Source organism: Manis pentadactyla, chromosome 2 (assembly GCF_030020395.1).
Source record: "Manis pentadactyla isolate mManPen7 chromosome 2, mManPen7.hap1, whole genome shotgun sequence".
Taxonomy (NCBI): Eukaryota; Metazoa; Chordata; class Mammalia; order Pholidota; family Manidae; genus Manis; species Manis pentadactyla.
Window position 1 is genome coordinate 224,863,795 of NC_080020.1, and position 18,138 is coordinate 224,881,932.

The 18,138-nt window shown below is 41.9% G+C and overlaps 1 protein-coding gene across 3 annotated transcripts in view; it reads left to right on the top strand.

The window, feature by feature from the left end:
• The window catches only part of NBAS (NBAS subunit of NRZ tethering complex), a 345,656-nt gene that overhangs the window by 231,469 nt on the left and 96,049 nt on the right, over positions 1-18,138 (top strand). For all 3 annotated transcript variants that reach the window (XM_057497443.1, XM_057497442.1, XM_036881629.2), the window contains exons 41-42: positions 10,742-10,971; positions 14,686-14,796. In XM_057497443.1, the coding sequence (XP_057353426.1) occupies positions 10,742-10,971; positions 14,686-14,796 (341 nt within the window). The remainder of the gene's footprint in view (positions 1-10,741; positions 10,972-14,685; positions 14,797-18,138) is intronic.

The window sequence follows — 18,138 nt, forward strand, 5'->3', positions numbered from 1 at the left end:
GAAGGGTTGTGGGAACAGTCAACAACACAGGTTAATCTCCATGGGCCTCATCATTATTAGATGTGTCTTGTTCTCAGGCAGTTTTATTATGACATTTGGCTGAGAAAGAGGAATGTCTTCTTCTTTTTAGCTAGCTGATATAAGGTATTACTTTATTTTGGGAATTTTGAATTGATTTTTTGCTTGCTTATTTTTGATAGCTACTGCCACTTTGTACTATTGCTTTATTCTGTGCTCCAGTAATTTTCCTTTTTTTTTCATGTGAAATGAGAAATTGACCTACTGTGTTATAAATTCAGGGAATGAAGTGATAATACAGGTGGGAATGTGGCTGGTTTATTTCTGGAACAGTGTCCTTGATGTCTTACAATCTACTGGATCACTGGCAAAGTGTGTTCATGCTGCATTTGCTGGTGTCTGCTTCTAAATACCCTTACCTTCCCATTAGTGCTATATATGTACACAAGTACTAAATGATTTGCCCCAAAACTCCATGCTGAAACACAACAAAGCTTTACTCTGACCGAAAGCACTGTGCCTTGTTATGAACATAGTCAGCTGTGTCCTCAAAATGTAGGTGGATGCCGTTGAAATGGGATCCCGGTACTAAATGGGCTTTCCCTCTTTTATTCCCATGTATGTGATCTATATTAAGGCCACAGGGTGGCCTAGCCACGTCCTCCACACCTCATGAATACAAAGGCCTGAAAGGCCACTCAGTCAACGGGCCCATCACTGCCCCCACCCCCGGAGCACCTCCTGTGCGCTGTAGAGTAACCGAGCATCGGAATGAGGTGAATCTGGCCGCCTGAACGCGGTGGACTCACCACTTACTATAAATCCATATTAAGGCAGTTATGTGAGTGTGGATTAGAGGAGCTGCAGATAAGAGGACTGAAAGCCAGTGCAAGACGTACAGACTGACTGCGTGTTAGAACTTTCAAGAAAGCCAGTGTGCTTGCTGAAGAGCCACATTTTGGCCTGATCTTCAAGTTTGGTTTCCTGAGAACCTTAATTAAAGTAGTACTTTTGGAGGAAAATTCTAGTACAAAATTTTTTTTTCCTATTCTTTATTATAAGTTACTTTGTAGCAAGAACTAAGTCCTGCATCATGTACTGTTTTGTGAGAGAGGTAAGTTAGGAGAAAACCATTACATTCCGTCCTAGCTTTCCTATCTGGCAGTCAGTGTTTCCTGCCTCAGATACTGCAGTCACACTTTAAGAAACCCCATTTAAGAGTTCCACAGCATGCAAAGCAGTGAATAAGGGTTGGAAGTAGAGGTGTGTCCATCTTGTTTCTTCTGTGTTCCCAACAGTTCTTTTCACTTGGTAGAGACTGTGTTTTATTTTCAAGACTTCTGTATATCCTTTCACAGGTACAGCATTTATTGAGTGCCTGCTGTGAAGGACATAGAGCTTGGCATTGCAATATTAGGAATAGTGAGACTTGATTCTTGCCCTTCGTTACTTTTCACCCCAATTTCTGTCTCTTCCTTACCTGTATCAACCCACTGTCACTACCCGTAAGCTCTTGGTCTTGTTCCTGTCACTCTTCTATCAAACTGTCCTTTTCTTTGAAGATGTCTTGTGGAGCTCTCCCGTCTCACCCTCACCTTTGGCCTCACCCGCCCTGCGGCATGGTTCCTGGCACCTCTCCCATTGCCTTTCTGGGCCCACCAGCAGAAGGCAACTGCTGTCCAGGGTTATGGCTTCAGGAAGCAGCATCATACCCTAGTGGGGATAGAAGCCAGTCAGGACCATGCGGCCTGGAGTGTCGCCTCAGCACATGATATCTGACCTCTCAGCTGCTCCAGACAAGCAGATGTGCCTCCTGTAGCACCGAGACAGCATGTAGTGAGGTCATGAGCCAGCTAATTCCCCAGGGACTTCTTGGCGACTCTGGAAAGCATTTGGTTGTTAGTCTGAAAGGTGAAATGAAGACTTGGGGGTTTTCAGGATTTTCTTTTCCATCAAGATGCAGACATTCTGCAATCCTTGCAGACAGGTGTGTTACGAGGGAGTGGGAGAGTTCCGCCTCTCCAGGGGGTCTCCTCTCTACCTGCTGTCCTCAGGTTAATTCAGTCTTGCTCAGGTCTTCGCCCAGACTGCTATCCCAGCCTCTTCTCACTCTGTCTTCATTTTCATTGCTGTTGTGTCTGTTTCCAAACATCTGTCTGAGTTGTCTTTCTAAAACAAAGAGGAGTGTTCTTCCTGTCTTCTGCCTAAAACCAATCCTTCACTGCTTTCATGTTGCCCTATTGAGGTTTGCACATTGCCACCTGCTGGTCTGCATGCCCCCACTCCTGGTCTGTATGCCGCCTGCCTCAAGTCTGCACATCCACCCTGATCTGCATGTACCCCTGCTCTGCACATACCCACCCCGCCTCCCCAGTCTGCACATCCGGCATGCCTGCAGCCCCATCCGCTGCTCCTGGTCTGCACATTCCCTCCCCCTGCCTGGGGCTGTACGTCCGGCCCTGGTCTGCACATCCCCCATGTCTGGCCTTGTCTGTTTTTCCAGCTTCATCTTCCAGTGTTCCAGCCATGCCAAGCTACTTAAACTTCTCAAACACACTGTGTATTACCTGTCGCCATGTGTTTGGACATGCACTCTGTGCTGGTCGTGCTTTCCCGCACCGTCAGCTGTTAACCTCCCCCAGGCATGGTTGCTGCCCCACCCCCCTGCATCTGAACTGCCCTACTCTTACCCGAGTCATAGTGCTTACACTCAGTTGTTCTCCGTTTGTGTGCTTTTCATCTCACTAGATAATAAGCTATTTGAGGCCAGTGTCTGTGTGGTATTTATTGGTTTTCCCAATGCTTAGAGCAGGACCTGGAATATAAAGAGTAGTAAAAAAAAATGTTCACTGTGTAAATTACTGAAAATTATTGAGTAGTTCTTCAGTGCCTATGAAATGACTGAATTGTGTGTGTGTGTGTTCAGCATGTTTATTAGATGATGACTTTATGTCAGGTAGTGTTCCAGGGCCTCGAGAGACTAGTGAAAAAAATATCTAAAAACACTTACCCTTTTCAGACTTAACTTTATTAAGAAAATGCTGCCATAAAAAAGGTAAGTAAAATATATTATGCTGTGTTAGATGGTGATAAGAGCTATGAAACAAAAAGCAAGAAGGATAAATATGTGTGTGTGCGTGTAAAGACTCCAGTTTAAACAGGCTCAGAAAAGGCCTGCATTGAGAAGGTGACCTCAGACAGGGACAGCACCGTGAAGAGCCGTGGGTTAGGGGCATCCCAGACGGAATAACAGTCACAAAGGCAGTGAAGTGTACTGTGGTATTTTTTCACAAAATATTTGAGACAGCATTGAAATTTTACTGTATAAAATTTAAGGCATAGAAGAGTTGCCTGCCTCCAGAGGAAAAGGATAGAAATGCAGTCTGTGACCAGGGTCTCTTCTTTCTGGCTAAGAAAGTGTCAGGAAGGGGTCTGACCCCAACAGTCAGCTTAGGGGCTTGTTTATGGGAGTTGGCAGTGGACAGCAGGAAGATCAGACTAACCCTAAACAGGTGCTGGCCATCTTCAGGTGCCTTTCACATTCATTCAGCCATTAGATCTCTGAGCAACCTGTTTGTAGAAGAGGATCTGCAGGAGACGAGGCTCGGAGGTAAGACCTCGGTTACTTGCTCAGGGTTGCCGTGGTAGAAAGTGACATCCTGTCACGTAGAGCTCCTGATTCCAGGCTTCACCTGCTTTTTATTTACCTGATCAAGCCTTGTTGCAGAAGAAGCCACCCCACTGTGTTGAACCTGAGTGGCTTTTGACGTGCAGATCTGACGGGTTGTCCCCAACAGGGTGTTGTCATGTGCCCCACACTGGCTCCTGGGTAAAATTGCAACTCCTGTGTATGACAGGGAAGACCCTCAGTGACCTGGCTGGCTCTTCCCTACACCACCGGCCATCATCCTGACACTAGCTCTTTTGAAGGTTATGTTCTGGTTGTTCAGAATTTGTTTCTCTGAATTCAACATCCTTTTTCACACCTCTGTGCCTATGCAGATGTAATTCCCCTGCCTGAAATGCCTCCATCTTCCCTGTATCGACAGGTATGTCTGAGCTCACACCTCCTGTGCTAAATGTTCTCTTCCTCCCCTGTCAGCCTCCTCTGTGTCTCACTGCTCTAGGACGGACACCCTATTGAGTCATTATTTTAGGGCATTGTGACAGATGTTCAAACATTTCCTTTCCATGTGGTGATCTCATTTGAGGACAGGAATCCCGTGTATCACTGAATCCCCAGGACCTTACCCACTGTAGCTACTCATTGACTGTGAATGAATTGAGGAATCACTTCAACTACTATGGGTTAGAAGACCCTTCAGGCTTCAGTGGTGCAGTTATGTGTCCTGACTTGCTTGGGTTTGAAAGAATCCTGGGTGGGCCCAGTAACTGGGTATTTAAAGTACATGTAAGTTTTCCATTGACTACCGAGTGTCTCATTATTTGAGTCTTCTCAGCATCTTCTCTGCATAAAAGAGCTCTGCTGAGTTTGGAATTAAATATGACACGACTCCTGATGAATCATTGTGGAAATTGAAATCAAAGTGGTTCGATTTGTTGCCTACACATAATAACAGTGAAACTGAGCTTTCACTCACTTGTCAGTTCCACTTGTTTCTATCTCCACAGTCTATTCACATTTTCTCTTCTACCCCCTTGGAATTCTGAGCTGCAGGAATGATAATTTAGGTGGATTACTAGGTTTGGATAAAAGTATTGATATAATTTGCAGGGTTATTTCTGATAAAAGGCCTGTACGCCATGATGGGAGGCACCCTCCTGGGTGAGCCAGGCTCCCGGGACTCGGCAGCCTTCCTCGGCGATCTCTGAAGCAGCCTATCTCGCTTTCATTGATACACAATGATGATCATCAAATGGTCAGCTGGAGGGAATTTTCTCTTCTATTATTTGTCCTAATTAACTTGTTTTTATGTCTAAAAAATAGTACACACATGGCCAAATAAACTCAAATGGGGAAAATGGTATACAATAAAAGTCAGTGTTTAACTTTTGTTTCTTTCCAGAAATCGTATATAGATATACATATTTAGGTAACAGATTTTTATATAAATGTGAGTAAGCTATATACATTGTTCTTTACCTAAATTTTTTTTTTCATTTATATCTAATCTTTTTCATGATTGTAGTGCATCTTTAAGTGTGGTCTTTCTTGCATTCTTTATAAAATGTTTCAGAAGATACAATCAGTTAAAAATGGAAACATGTCCTTTGGTTTTATATGCTAGAGAAGCAAAACCCAGCAGGAGATGAAATTCAAAGCTTTATGGTAGACTGTTTCTGAAATGTGGTTTTTTAAGCTACTAATTGAAAATACTAAGTAGAAAATTATCTTAAGCAAATAACAACCCTAGAGGGGAAACATACCACCTGCTTAAAACTTTCCAAACAATATTACCTAGAAATGGAGACTATTAAACCAGAATGGATTTATTACCTCTACTAGTAAGCAGTAGATTGAGCATTCTGCTGTCATGAATATTTATGCATATTTTGTTTTTATGGGAACTTGACCATATTCTTTAAAAAAATTGATGTTGTATCAGACCTCATTGCCAGATTTTGGGGAAGATTTAGAGTACTTGAACTCTCCATACTTTCCTTTTTAAATTTTTGATGGTTTTTATATTACTAGTTTTTGCAGTTATGTTTGCAATATCCCTTTGAATAACAAGTGTGGAAAATTTTGAAGCTACCTGTAAAGTCTTCCGCAGTTCCTTAGGCTAAAGGTTTTCATGCCCATGAATCACATCACTGAATTTAGGTGGGAAAAAGAGGGAGAGGTTTGCGTATACTCTGTACAAAAAATGTGGTGATTTTAGGTGTGAGGCTGGAGTAGTAGAACATCCATGGAGGCCTGCAGCACAGGGGTGATGAGCCTGATGAGGTGGGGGTGCACGGAGCCAGGAGTCTCCCCACACCTCCACATGTCAAGAGGCAGCTGAGGATGTCCGAGAGCAGATTAGCGTTTAGAAAACGGCAACAGTCGTGTCTTGTGCATGACACTGGGTGGGTATGAGGGTCAAATGAAATGTGAAGGTGCATTAGAAACTTCAGTGCCACACACTTGTGGGGTGAGGGAGTGTATAGGATGAAGAGTTGGGGTGAGGAGGGGAGGCTTTGGAGTATTTTGAGAGAAATGGAAGAATTGTTATTCAAATTTAAATAGAGTGTTGGAAGTAATCATGACGAGTGAAGTTCCTTGTGGGAGAGATAGAAAGTAGCAGTGATACTGATAAGATAATTTGCATAGAGGCTAGAACTTACAACATGCTGAGCCAGCTCGGCTCATTGGGTCTTTGTGAGGACTGTAGAGAAGACGCTGCTGCAGTTCTAGTGGAAAACTGGAAGCTCAGGAGGGAAGAACCAGTGATCCCGGTTACTTGATGTAAATTCCTGTTTTTTCCCCATAGCGTATTTTCCTTTTTCTTGGAAGCTTTTGTGAGTTGTCACTTCCCATCAGTATTATGTTTTACACAATAAAGTACTGCAAATCTTCCTGTACACTTAACAAATATTTGATCCATAAACTTGAAGTCACTTAGAAACCTATCATCAAGGGATTAATAGAATCCTCCATTCACCACCTTATTAGGACAGAATTTTAAAAGATACATTTATATCAAGGGATTGAACTCACAGTGGTATTCCAAACTCTCTGTTCTAGACTCTTTTATCACTAGAGAAGAAAAAACAAAAGGTTTGGAAATACAGCTCAAATCAGATAACCAGTTGGTGTGTGTGTGTGTGTGTGTGTATAAAAGGGATGAGAAGGAAAATGTATGTGTGTGAAAAAAGTCTATCTGGATGTAATACAGGATGCATTAACTCCATCATTGAAAGTTGGTCATTTGTTAAAGGACTATTGCTAATCCTGGGTATAGCAGCTGGGTATACACCATTCTCATCAAGATCCTTATAATTCTAAGAGATACCTGTCCCCACATACCAGATATGAAAGAATGGCTATTGGGAGGCATTATGCTTGGGAGTCATATACTGCCCTGCACTTACTGCAAATAGCCTCAGTGAAGTTAGTCACCTTACACATCAGTAAAACATGTGATACCAGTGGACCCCAGTCCCACAGGATTGTTGGTATTAAATGAGGTTCAGTTCATGTATGTTCAGCACTATGCCTGTTCCATACTGAAGACTAATATTAGGTGTTCCTAAAGATTTCTTAGAAAAGTGAACACACTTGATGTGCAAAGAATATGAAATAAAAATTATTCACAGAGGGGTTAGACAATTTCCGTTTAGTAAAGGAGAAGAGATTAAAGTTGTTTGAATTGTGTAGGAATTTGTTGACTGTAATTTGTTGGTTATAACAAAGAAATCTGAATATTTAGTGGAGGCATACATGAGATGAGATGTAGAACTCCCCAGCTCCACACCTGGGGGGAATTATAAGGATTTATTTTATTTTCATGATTGAATTTCATATACATTCATAGGATTTCAGCCTTAAAAAGGTGATCATCAGGTGGTGCTACTTTTGTTTTACATCTGAAGAAACTGAGCCCCAGAAGAGTCAGGAGAGAGAACCAATTGCTCCCTCTGTGGAGTTGCAAGCGTTCTTGGTCTGTGCTTCTGTACTGGTGTTTATATTCAGATGCCTTCTGTGAGCTGTTATGTGTACATCTTGGTCAGTCACCAGTTTTTAGCTCCTTGAGAGCAAGCTCTGGGTCCAGGCTGCTTTCAAGTAATGATGGAGAGAAGTACTCTAAAACACTTCATTTTATTTGTGCCTCACAACAAACCATGAGGAAAGTGTGCTTGCTGACTCTTTCATTGGTGAAGAAACAGCTGTGAACTGATCTTTTTGATTTTACCCCACACCTGATTTGTGCAAGAGATTCTGTGCTCTGGAATAGACAAATTCCTGAAGTACGCATAGTCGCTGCCCTCCAGAAGCTATATTTAATATAAGAAAAGACAATGTAAAGTAAATTGAGGTACAATCGAAGTGTGACTGGTGTATACCTTAGAGTAAATTCATAATTCATTTTTGGAGCACCTGATTCATGCTAGACCTTGGTTTGTTTAATTCAGATATTATCTCTTAGGCTTTGCACAACGATGTAAGCTATATATTATTGCCGTTTTGTAGATGAGTCAGTTAAGTTCACAGTTAAGCTGCCCAAGGGTTATCCAGCTAGTAACTTATGGGTGTGTTTGCTTATTTTACGATGTCATTTTCTTCATTGGTGCTTATATTATTATGCCATTTTCTTCATTGGCAAAAAGAAACAATTGATTCTTTTTGACACATATGAAAATGAAGCATGTATGTGAAGACTTGAAACTTTATGTAGGATAAAGAAAAGCTATATAAATGATAGTACTAGTAACTATGCTCATGATGGCTGTGTGCTACCATTTCAGAGCTCTGTTCTCTACCAGGTCTTGGGATTTGCTTTATACATCATACTAGACTACAAGGAAAGTAGAAATGAGGAGTCCTTATATGATTGAGGTCAAGTGAAAAATACCTAGGCTACTTTCTCAAATCCTTGAAATGCCAGAAAACAAAAAGTAAAAAGGGAATGTGGAGCAAAGGCTATGAGAAACCCATGGGAGAAAGAAGATGGTTGATTCCATGAGTAGGGGTTGGAAACATCAGCCTGGAAGAGAAGGGCCTGAAGTCACACAGACATAGTCTGGATGGTTACATCCTCTCCTTCGAAGTGCATTGGGCAGCTTGAAGCTGAGGGCTGTAGTCTGAAACCACAAGGTCAGAATATATATGAAAAAAAAAAACCCTGCCTTCATTGTTTGGTGAACATGTGTCTGCTGGTGGAGTGCGAAACCGGGCGCAAGAGGCTTCATGAAAGAACAGCTGCAGAGGAGTTCTGCCCCCCTGAAATGCTCATCTTTGGATATTGCTCTTGCTTTCTCTACTCCAAGGTGAAAAAGTGCTCACCAGATGAGGTGTAAGAGCAGACGACGTTCGTACACACCCATGGTGCGGAGCTGGCGCAGATAAGCTGGCTGGCCTCTGAGCAACATCGCTAGACCAGAGAACTTCAGGGGGCGCTGAGCCCATGGGGGTGATGAGGACTTCACAGTCAAAAGAAGAAAGGGGTTTGGGTTAAATGTCAGCTGTAGAGGCACTAGGAGCTGAGGCATGCAGTGCCCTCTGCCTAAATCCATTGCTGGGAATAGCTGATTTCCACATCACTTCTGATTGTAGTTACTGACTCTATCTTTCCATCAGGTCCTAGCCACACAGGCCTCAGCACATACTCTACCCTTCGCTGGAGTTTGTCTGTTTTTTTGCTGGCCTTTTTACTACTGATGCCTGAGTAGCTAAGCCTAGACCTTAACTCTTCCAAGAAGACTTCCTTGCCCAAGTCTCATCCTCTATTCCCACAGCACCCTGTACTTATCTGTATCACACAGTTTTACAATTGTTTGCTTGGTTGTCACTCCAAACAACTGCATTTCTGGAGGGAAAGGGTCACGTCTTTTTAGTACATCACCTGGTACATAATAGGTGCACAAAAAAGTATTGAATGAGTGAAAAATGGTCTCATAGCTTTGGAGAGTTAGTTTTCAAAACCAGGTCTTTTGGCTTGGGACACATATTCGTGGTTTTTGAGAAGACTCTGTATGTACAGAGGTAGGGGAAAAATTAACTATAATGTTGAATTTTTCTCAAATCCTCCTCCTAGAATTCAAGATTTCTTTAATTGGTTTTTATCAGTACTCCCAGTCTGTTCCTTAACAGGATCAAGAGAGAGAATGTCAGGCTAGGTTTGGAAATACAGACTCGACATTGATAAATCTCCTGTGTAGCTTAGAATAATGGCTTATGCATGAGAAATGCTAACAGCTTACTATAATTAGGTATGTTTCTGAGAACCAAAGGTAGATTCTGGAATGTTTTCCTAATTTGATTATATTAAAGTATATACCATGTCTTTGCAGAAATTGGGAGTGATTGAGTTTCTGTTGTTCAAGTATTAGGCTCCCTGTTAAGTAATTCCAAGACCGTGGCTGGGCTGCTGTTGCTTTGCTGACACCTAGACCAACTTTAATATAAATAAATGTGGCCAGTTAATCATTTATTTTCCTTTCTTGTCAGCTGTTTTATTGTATTTGAATAATTTTATTGTTGTTAGGAAAACTGCTAAGAATTATAAGACAATGTCCCATTGAGCCCTGAACTGAGCAGAGTAAAACGTGGTTGAATGCTTTTTTATGCTACAAGAAGTGTTTTTTATTTCAGGAACTGGGGTGGACTTTTTCCTGACTTACCCCTGGAGAAAGCTCTCTTCTGCTTAGCCATGTAGGCATTTATAATGGCATTATTAAACTACAGCTTTGTTGTTGAGAACACTTAGGTGGTACAAAAATTTTTCCAGGGGCAATGATGATGAAAATTACTTCCAGGGTGAATTATTATAAATGATAAGGTAATTGGGGAACAAATCTGATGTAGGATGGTGGTAGTTGAAAAAGCAAGCATATTTACTAAGTGAGTGAAAACTTTTAAGGTGGAGAAAAACAGCAGAAGTCCATAAGCATGCTTCTAGATGCAGTTCTCTGTGTGGACTGCAAAATATACCACCTGGACAGCTGACATTTCTGGGTGGTTGTGAACCTTGCTTAAATGGCAGCAGTGCCAAGGGCCAAACAGGTGCCGGTAGGTATGGCAGTCATCTTGTTGTTGTTCTTTTTTTTTTCTCTCTTACAGGCTGATCCTAAAGAGCTAATCAAGATGGTCACCAGGCATGTGACTCGATCTGGACATGCAGCCTGGCCCGAGGACCTCGTCTCACTGACCCAGCAGTTACACTACTACAATGAGCGTCTCCTGGATCTCACCCAGGCCCAGATCCTTCAGGGCCTTGGGAAGGGTGTGGATGTGCAGCGCTTTACTGCAGATGACCAGTATAAAAGGGAGACTATTCTTGGTCTGGCAGAGTAAGAGATCCGTTTGTCTCATAAACAGATGGATTTAAAATGTAAAACAACAAGTTGAATTATCAGGGCTATTAATTGCAGTCCTTTGAAAATTTATATTCATGGTTGTTGTAAACAGGGATTTCCCCTACTTCTTCTCATCGTGTGAGGGATGTTTTTGTCTTTCCAGATGGATCAATAGATGCAGGCAACATTTTGAGCCTGCAGATTTAATGGTGAGGACAGAAATTACTTTTTTAAAGAAGTTTCCAATGACTTTGATAGCCTAGTGCCAAGATTATTACCATGTTAGAGGTGATAATATATGGTCAGGGGTGAAAAGCGTGAAGCTTATTATAGAAACTCGTAAACAAAATTGCCTTTATTCTTGGCTGGAAATCACCCTTTCCAAACTGTATGGTAGTCTAATTTCTTAAGTATGTTAAAAATTAATTACAGTTGACCTGATACCAGAGGAGAACCCAGTGGTGTGGGTTCAGGTTTATCTGTCCTGGGTTTCTGGAGAACGAAGAGCTCTAGAAGACTCCAGCAGTCTCTCTCCTTGGAGGCCATTAGCAGCTGTCATTTTTTTCCTTTATCCCTTCCCCCTTTCAAGAGAAAAGTAAGCCCTTGTGTGAGATGGCAGTACAGTTCAAGGACCAACGGGAAGAGTTCCTTTCTAGGTATAGAATTCTCATCGGCTTAATGCCAACTCCATTTTTTGTCTTAGTTCAAATGAGTTCAGATAACATGAGACTTACTTACATGTCAGAGAGTGGGAAAGTATGTCCACCCACATGGTTATTAAGTAGAGGTGTTTTGTTTTTAACATCACAGTTTTGGAGTGCTTACCATGGGTAAGGGGCTATGTTAGATGCTCTACAGACTTTATTTTATGAACATCTTTTAATCCTCATAAAACATTTTATTTGAGACTTAGGAGTGTTAAGTAAGTGGCTCAGCTTTTACATGGGTGCTAATGATCACAACTGTGATTTTAACCTTGATCTGTCACATACGAAAGCCATCACTTCTTCACACACCTCCATGGACCCTCCCCTGCACTGCTTGATTATTTCCATGGAAGCATTAGCATGCAATTCAGTCTAGGCTGTTGGTCTTTGACACTAAGGTTAAATTGTGCTTACAATTAATAGCTGTTCCTCTCTCCTGATAAGATATTTAAAATGACTGAGATAGTCCTGTTTATGGTAGTGGTATATACTGGTTTTCATTATTGATAAAATCTTAAAAAATGGCAAAGTAGCCTTTGCCCTCTGTAATAATTTTATATTAGTCTGGGCTTCTTTCTTAGTAAACTAAAGCCCAAATTCTCTTTAGAGTAAGGCAGGGAAAGAGAGATCAAAGAAAGATTAGTAGGAAAACCTATAGTAGGAGTCCTTTAAGAAGAGGAGTATGAAATGTTTTCTCTCTTCTGCTCTGTTCTCCTGGAGGTTCAACATTTCATTGAATCATTTAATGTCTAATTTGAAAGTGACTGAAGAGATCATTTACTCCAACCTCCTCACTTTTGGAAGAGAAGTCTGAGAGCCAGAGAGCTTTGAAGGGTCGTTCAAGGTCACACAGCCAGGAGTCGAGCCTGGGCTTCCAGTGTTCAAGCCCAGTGGGCTCTTCCTTTGGGCATTTGGTAATCCTGGGCACCAGGCTCATGGTTTCTTAGGAGAGGGTCATTAGGCAGAATAAAAGTTTACAAGGTAAGGCATGCCTTACATCATCCATTCATTTTGCTAGGGTTTTATCCATTATTTTCTTTTTTAAGTATCCAGCTTACATATGCATTATATCTGTCCTTTATTGTTCTAGAGGATAAATATATGCTTTTGATAAATATATAATAGAATCTTCTTCACAGTCTGTTGCTTAGAAAAATATACAGTTGTCTTTAGATGGCTTGTTTAAAAATGTCTCACAGTGTCCATGGGTATTCTGAGCTAGCAGTTCTGGTTTGGAGAAGAGATTTCAGTGTTTTACATAAAAGAAGCCTTGAAGGACCTGCTGCCTCCTATTTTGCAGCTCTACCTTCAGTTTTATACAATGTGACATTCTTTCCTTTCTTAATAACCATATCTCCTTTTGTATGTCAGTTTTCTGTAAGTGCATTATATCTGTCCTTTACTGTCTGTGTATCTTAGATAATAACGTTCTCAGTGGGTAGGGTAAGTTTGAAGAGGGTATGACATAATGTGGTTTTGTCCCACCCTATCAAGTGATAAAGACACTAGTACTCAGTGAGTGCAAACCTGGTGTCAGGCACTGGGCCAGACCACCATAATAGAAAGGATGCATTGCTAATAGTCCCTATTTTCAAAGAATTCTTTCTATCATAATAGATAATTTATGAAATAATGTTCCATTAAGAATTACCCAATAATCCACACATTGGCAAACTTAATAAAGTCCTTGGCCTCTTTTTCTGCAGTCCATAGAGCACAAAATGGTTTTTATATCTTTAAAGGTTTGTAGAAAAACAAGATTAAAAAAACGAAAAGAAGAATCTGCTAGAGACTGTATGGCAGCAAAGCCTGAAAGATTTACTGTCTGGATCTTTACAGAAAATGAACCCTGGCTAATCCAGCCTGTAAATGTCCTGGTTTCCTTAGCTAGGGTAAATATAGTCTTAGCAGTGTTGGTTAGTAATAACATACTTCATCCCTCCTTCTGCAGTTTGGCCCACCAGTCTTCCAACTGAGAATTCCATGCTGGTGTTTCTTTCTGGGAAATAGTTCTGTAGCAGTCGTCCAAAATGGCCTTAATGTGGGTGCTCTGGACCAGAATTCTTTATACGTGTTGAAATTTGGAAATCTGGTGACATCACTTCCTGGTTTACCTTCCCCTGGCTCCCCATTGGTGTAGGATGTGTCACAGGTCCCCTAGCAGGCCTGAGGACGCCGTACCTTCCCAGCTGTGAAACCCCTTTCCGCCTTCTCTCTCAGAAGCCCGGCTGTCTCTCTCCCCCTCACTCCCTCTGTGTAGTTGTTGCTTGTCTGCCGTCCTGTCTCCAGCATGGATCGCTCGCCCTCTGACCTCCCTCCTCCCACTACTGTGGAGTCTTCTCTTTCAGCATTCCTGTCACTGGGTTTAATTGCCAGTTTGCATTTCACATCCTCCACTAGGCTGTGAGTTCCTCAAGAAATATCTTGTTTGTTTTATATCCCAAGTAGGTAGCACAGTACCTGGCATTATATAGAAAATAAAAATTTGTTGAGTGACCGATTTCTCAAATACCTACCCATGGGGTATTTCCTTTGCATTATTCTTTGACTATAGGCTCTGGTGTCTAGACCAGAAGTTTTTCAACCTTGGCACATTTGGGACTGGAGAAACCTGTGTTGTGGGAGTGCTGTTCTGTATGCTGTAGGCTGTTCAGTGGAGTCTCTGACTTCCACCCCCTAGATGCCATTAGTGGTCACCCCTCTTTCACTGTGACAATCAAAAATGTGTCTGGACATTGCCAAGTGTCCACTGAGGGGCCAAATCGCCCTCAGCTGAGAACCACTGGTCTAGATAATTCTTTGGTCAATTGTGCACCTCAGAGAAACATGAACATTAAAATTCCTTGGAAGTACTTTTCCTGAATTACTGTGAAATGTCTCGTTGAGGACTATGCTACCTGCATCCCTCTCAGAGGGCAGCATTAATGAACACTTTCTTTGCTAATTAAGGTATTGTGTTTCTCTTCTCTCTCTTCCCTGCGGCTGATGGACATTCTTGAAGAACACTTGAGGAGAACGTCTACAGCATTGCCCTTTCTCTGGCACGGCGTTACTGTGTCTCCCGTTGGGAAGTTTTTATGACTCATTTGGAGTTCCTGTTCACGGACAGTGGGTAAGCACACAATTCATGTGTAAGTTTATTTCCATGTCTGTCTTTTCAGAGTCTATTTTAGAAGAATCTTGAAGTGGTAAAGTACAACTTCACTTTTCCTTCTGAGTTACAGTAGACCAATATCTTTGTACCTTCTCTTTTTATACTTCTGACACACTGATATTCTGTCTATAATCTATTTGTTTTTATTTTTCAGTAGTAATATCCTGAGTTAGATACTTTATTCATTTATTCAAAGGTTTTTATTGAGAATTGTGTACTACAGAGAGTATTAGACACTCGAGTTACAATTGTGAGCAAAAGCAGACATCCCAGCTATCTTGGAACTTACAGTCTAGTGTGGGAAACAGTTTATAATTGAATAATTATACATGAATAATTTTATATAAGCAACTGTGACATTAAAACTGTGGCAGATACCATGTAAGAGAGCCCAAATAGGAGACTTGGCACAGCTGGGGAAGAGTTTCCTGAAAAAGTAATGCTAGAGCTGAGACCTAAATTTTGAGTCAAAATTGATTATGCTACAAGGAGAAGGGAAACCATTTTCCAGGGAGACAAAAAAGTTAAAGTGCAAAAGCCCTCTGACAGGAAGGAGCACAGAGTGTGAGGGTCTGGCAGATGGAGAGTGTGGGTGAGTCCCCGAGGGTCAGGGAGCGCAGCATGGGAGGGGCCTGGGCGCCAGACCAGGCAGCAGGCTGTGCAGGCCCTATCGAGGCTGGGGGCTTTTTCTTAAGAGTAATAAGAAGCTATTCAAATGTTTTGGTAAAGGGGTGGAGGTAATACCAGATTTGCATTTTGGTAAGATCCCTTTGGCTACCATGTTGGGAAAAGATTTGAGGGAGGCCTGTGCAGACGTATAGGCCAGTTAGGGAGCTGTTATAGTAATAAACTGTGTGACAGGTGACCCTGGCTATGGTTTTGAGAGTACAGAAGGAGTGGTGATAATGGGTTTCAGAGGTATCTACAAGGCTAAATAAGATTAAATTAATTGCTTAATGAGAGTAAACTAGATATGAAGGTGAGTGAAGGGGGATATGTCGAGATTCACCTCCAGGAAGTTGCCTGGTCTGCAGGTTAATGACATCATTTCAGCAGAACAGGTAACACTAGTTACGGACGAAGTGTTTTCAGGGGAGGATGAGGGAAAGGCAAGGGAATGGTGAAGTTACACGCATGGAGGTGCCAAGTAGACAGTGGAACTCTGGACTGCAAAAGAGAAGGTGGAACCAGAGATACTGACTTGGAGTCAGATGCACGTAGATGATAAATAAGCTGTTCGTGGGTATGCTTTGGAAGGAATGTGCAAGGGGAAAGGAGAATGACTTGGAGCAGACCTTGAGGACCTTCCATGGTTAATGGTAGAGAAAGAGCTGCCAATAAAAGGGACCAAGGGAGCAGCAGAGAGGGAGGAGGGAGAGTGGGGAGTCTTGTGCTAGAGAAGCACAGGAGAGAGTCTGCAGAAGCGGAGGGAGGATTGGATGGAGTCAGATCCTACTGAGCAGTCAAGACATGCTTATGATCTACCATCTTTAACTTGTATTAGTGCATCTCCGTTTTAAGTACTACCTGGGTAATAGTGTTACTGTGATAAATACTGCACTGACTTCACCACTTTGGGGGCACAGTATGATGTTCAATAAATAACTCTTATTCATATTGACATAAAAAGATCTTGACATTTTATTAAGTATTTTTTTCCTTTCCTTAAAGTTATATAGAAGGATATACCTGTACAAACAGGATGTTCCATTGGTCTCTGAATATATTGTAAATTATCAGGCAATCTGGTAATGGGCAAGACCCCTCACAGCGTGTCATTATTCCTGACAGCAATGTGATTATGCAGATGCACAGCAGTTACAAAGGCAGGAAGCCATTACCTCCAGGCATCATTACTTAAGAGTGACAAAATACCTAATACTGATTTAGCAAGTGGTGTTTGGTGCTCTCTGTTCTTTACTTAAAATATTATCTTTTGCCTTACTGTTCAGTCAAACTTACTGATCAGTCAGCCTCATTAATTCAGGAGAAATTGCCTAACATTTACTTATTGAGCCAATGCCAGTGGGAACCTAATAGGTCGAAGTTCCAGAACAGAAAAATAATGTTCTTTGCCTTGGAGTTTTGTTTACTATTCCTTTAAGAAGTCATTGTCCCCCAAAGTTGGTTTCCCTTTGGTATCACATTCTCATTCCCTCCTGGTTGAATTCGGTGGTGTTCCCTGTCTCCGCACACGTACGGACGGTAGGTGTGGGAGAGGTGGCATGCAGTAGAGCACAAGCCTTCAAATCATGACCACTAGGTAAATTCTAACTCTTTAACTCTCTCATGAGTTCCTACACAAGATAATTCAGTTTTCTGAAACTGTGTAGCCTTGAAGGAAACTCATTTTCCTTAGTGCCAAGTAAGGCGTAATAAAAATTACTACATGGTAAAATATCAAGCCTAAATAAAGTTTCTGAGAGGATCGGTGCTAATAGCAATTATTCCTGGGATTTCACTCCTGTAAGAGAGAATTTTCATAAAACACCTATACTTAAGCTGCTGGTCTCCTTTTTTCCCTTATTTTTCCTCATATTTTTTTCTTTTTCTTAGTAGGGTTAAACCAGTGATGTTCTTGAGTGGCCATGTGTGTCTGGAGTCATTTCCGGCTGGCAGACACTGACTCCCTCCGCCTCTCGGCTCTGCTGGGACCTGGTGGGCTCCCCAAGCTCAGGGCTCATTTTTCTGCTCATTGTGACCTTAGAGGCTGTCTTCCCCTCTGGGCTGCCCCAGGCACTACGGCAGTGCTTAGGGACAGCGCGGACTCCCAGCATCTGCGTGGCCTCGTGTGAAGGCACAGGTTTTGGAGTCAGGCACGTTTAAGATCCAAACCTGCTCCCCATGACCCCAGCTCCCCATGACCCCAGCTGTGTAGCCTTGAACAAGGGTATTAATCCTCTTCAGCCACTGTTTTCTCAGTTTTGGGGACCATTATCCATACCTTGTCAGGTTGTAAAGATTAGAGAAAGTCTGTGGGAAGTAGGCGCCTGGTGGCTCTGAAATATTATTGCAATTATCCCTGTTACTGTGCTTCTCAGCTCTGCTGATTGATAAGTATTTTAAGTTTTGGACACAGGATCATTTTGAAATGGCAGAGGATACTTCTAGCTGATAGAATAGGATCACATTTGTTCGTTAATTATTGCTGTTATTTTTATAGTATCTTTGTGTTCCAAGCATAGGCTTAAGTGCTGAACAATATACAGAAGTGCATTGATTAAGTGCAGAAGATACACAATCTGTGTATGAGGGTTGATGTTCCTCACAGTGAGGTTTGTGTACAGGTTGACATGTTGT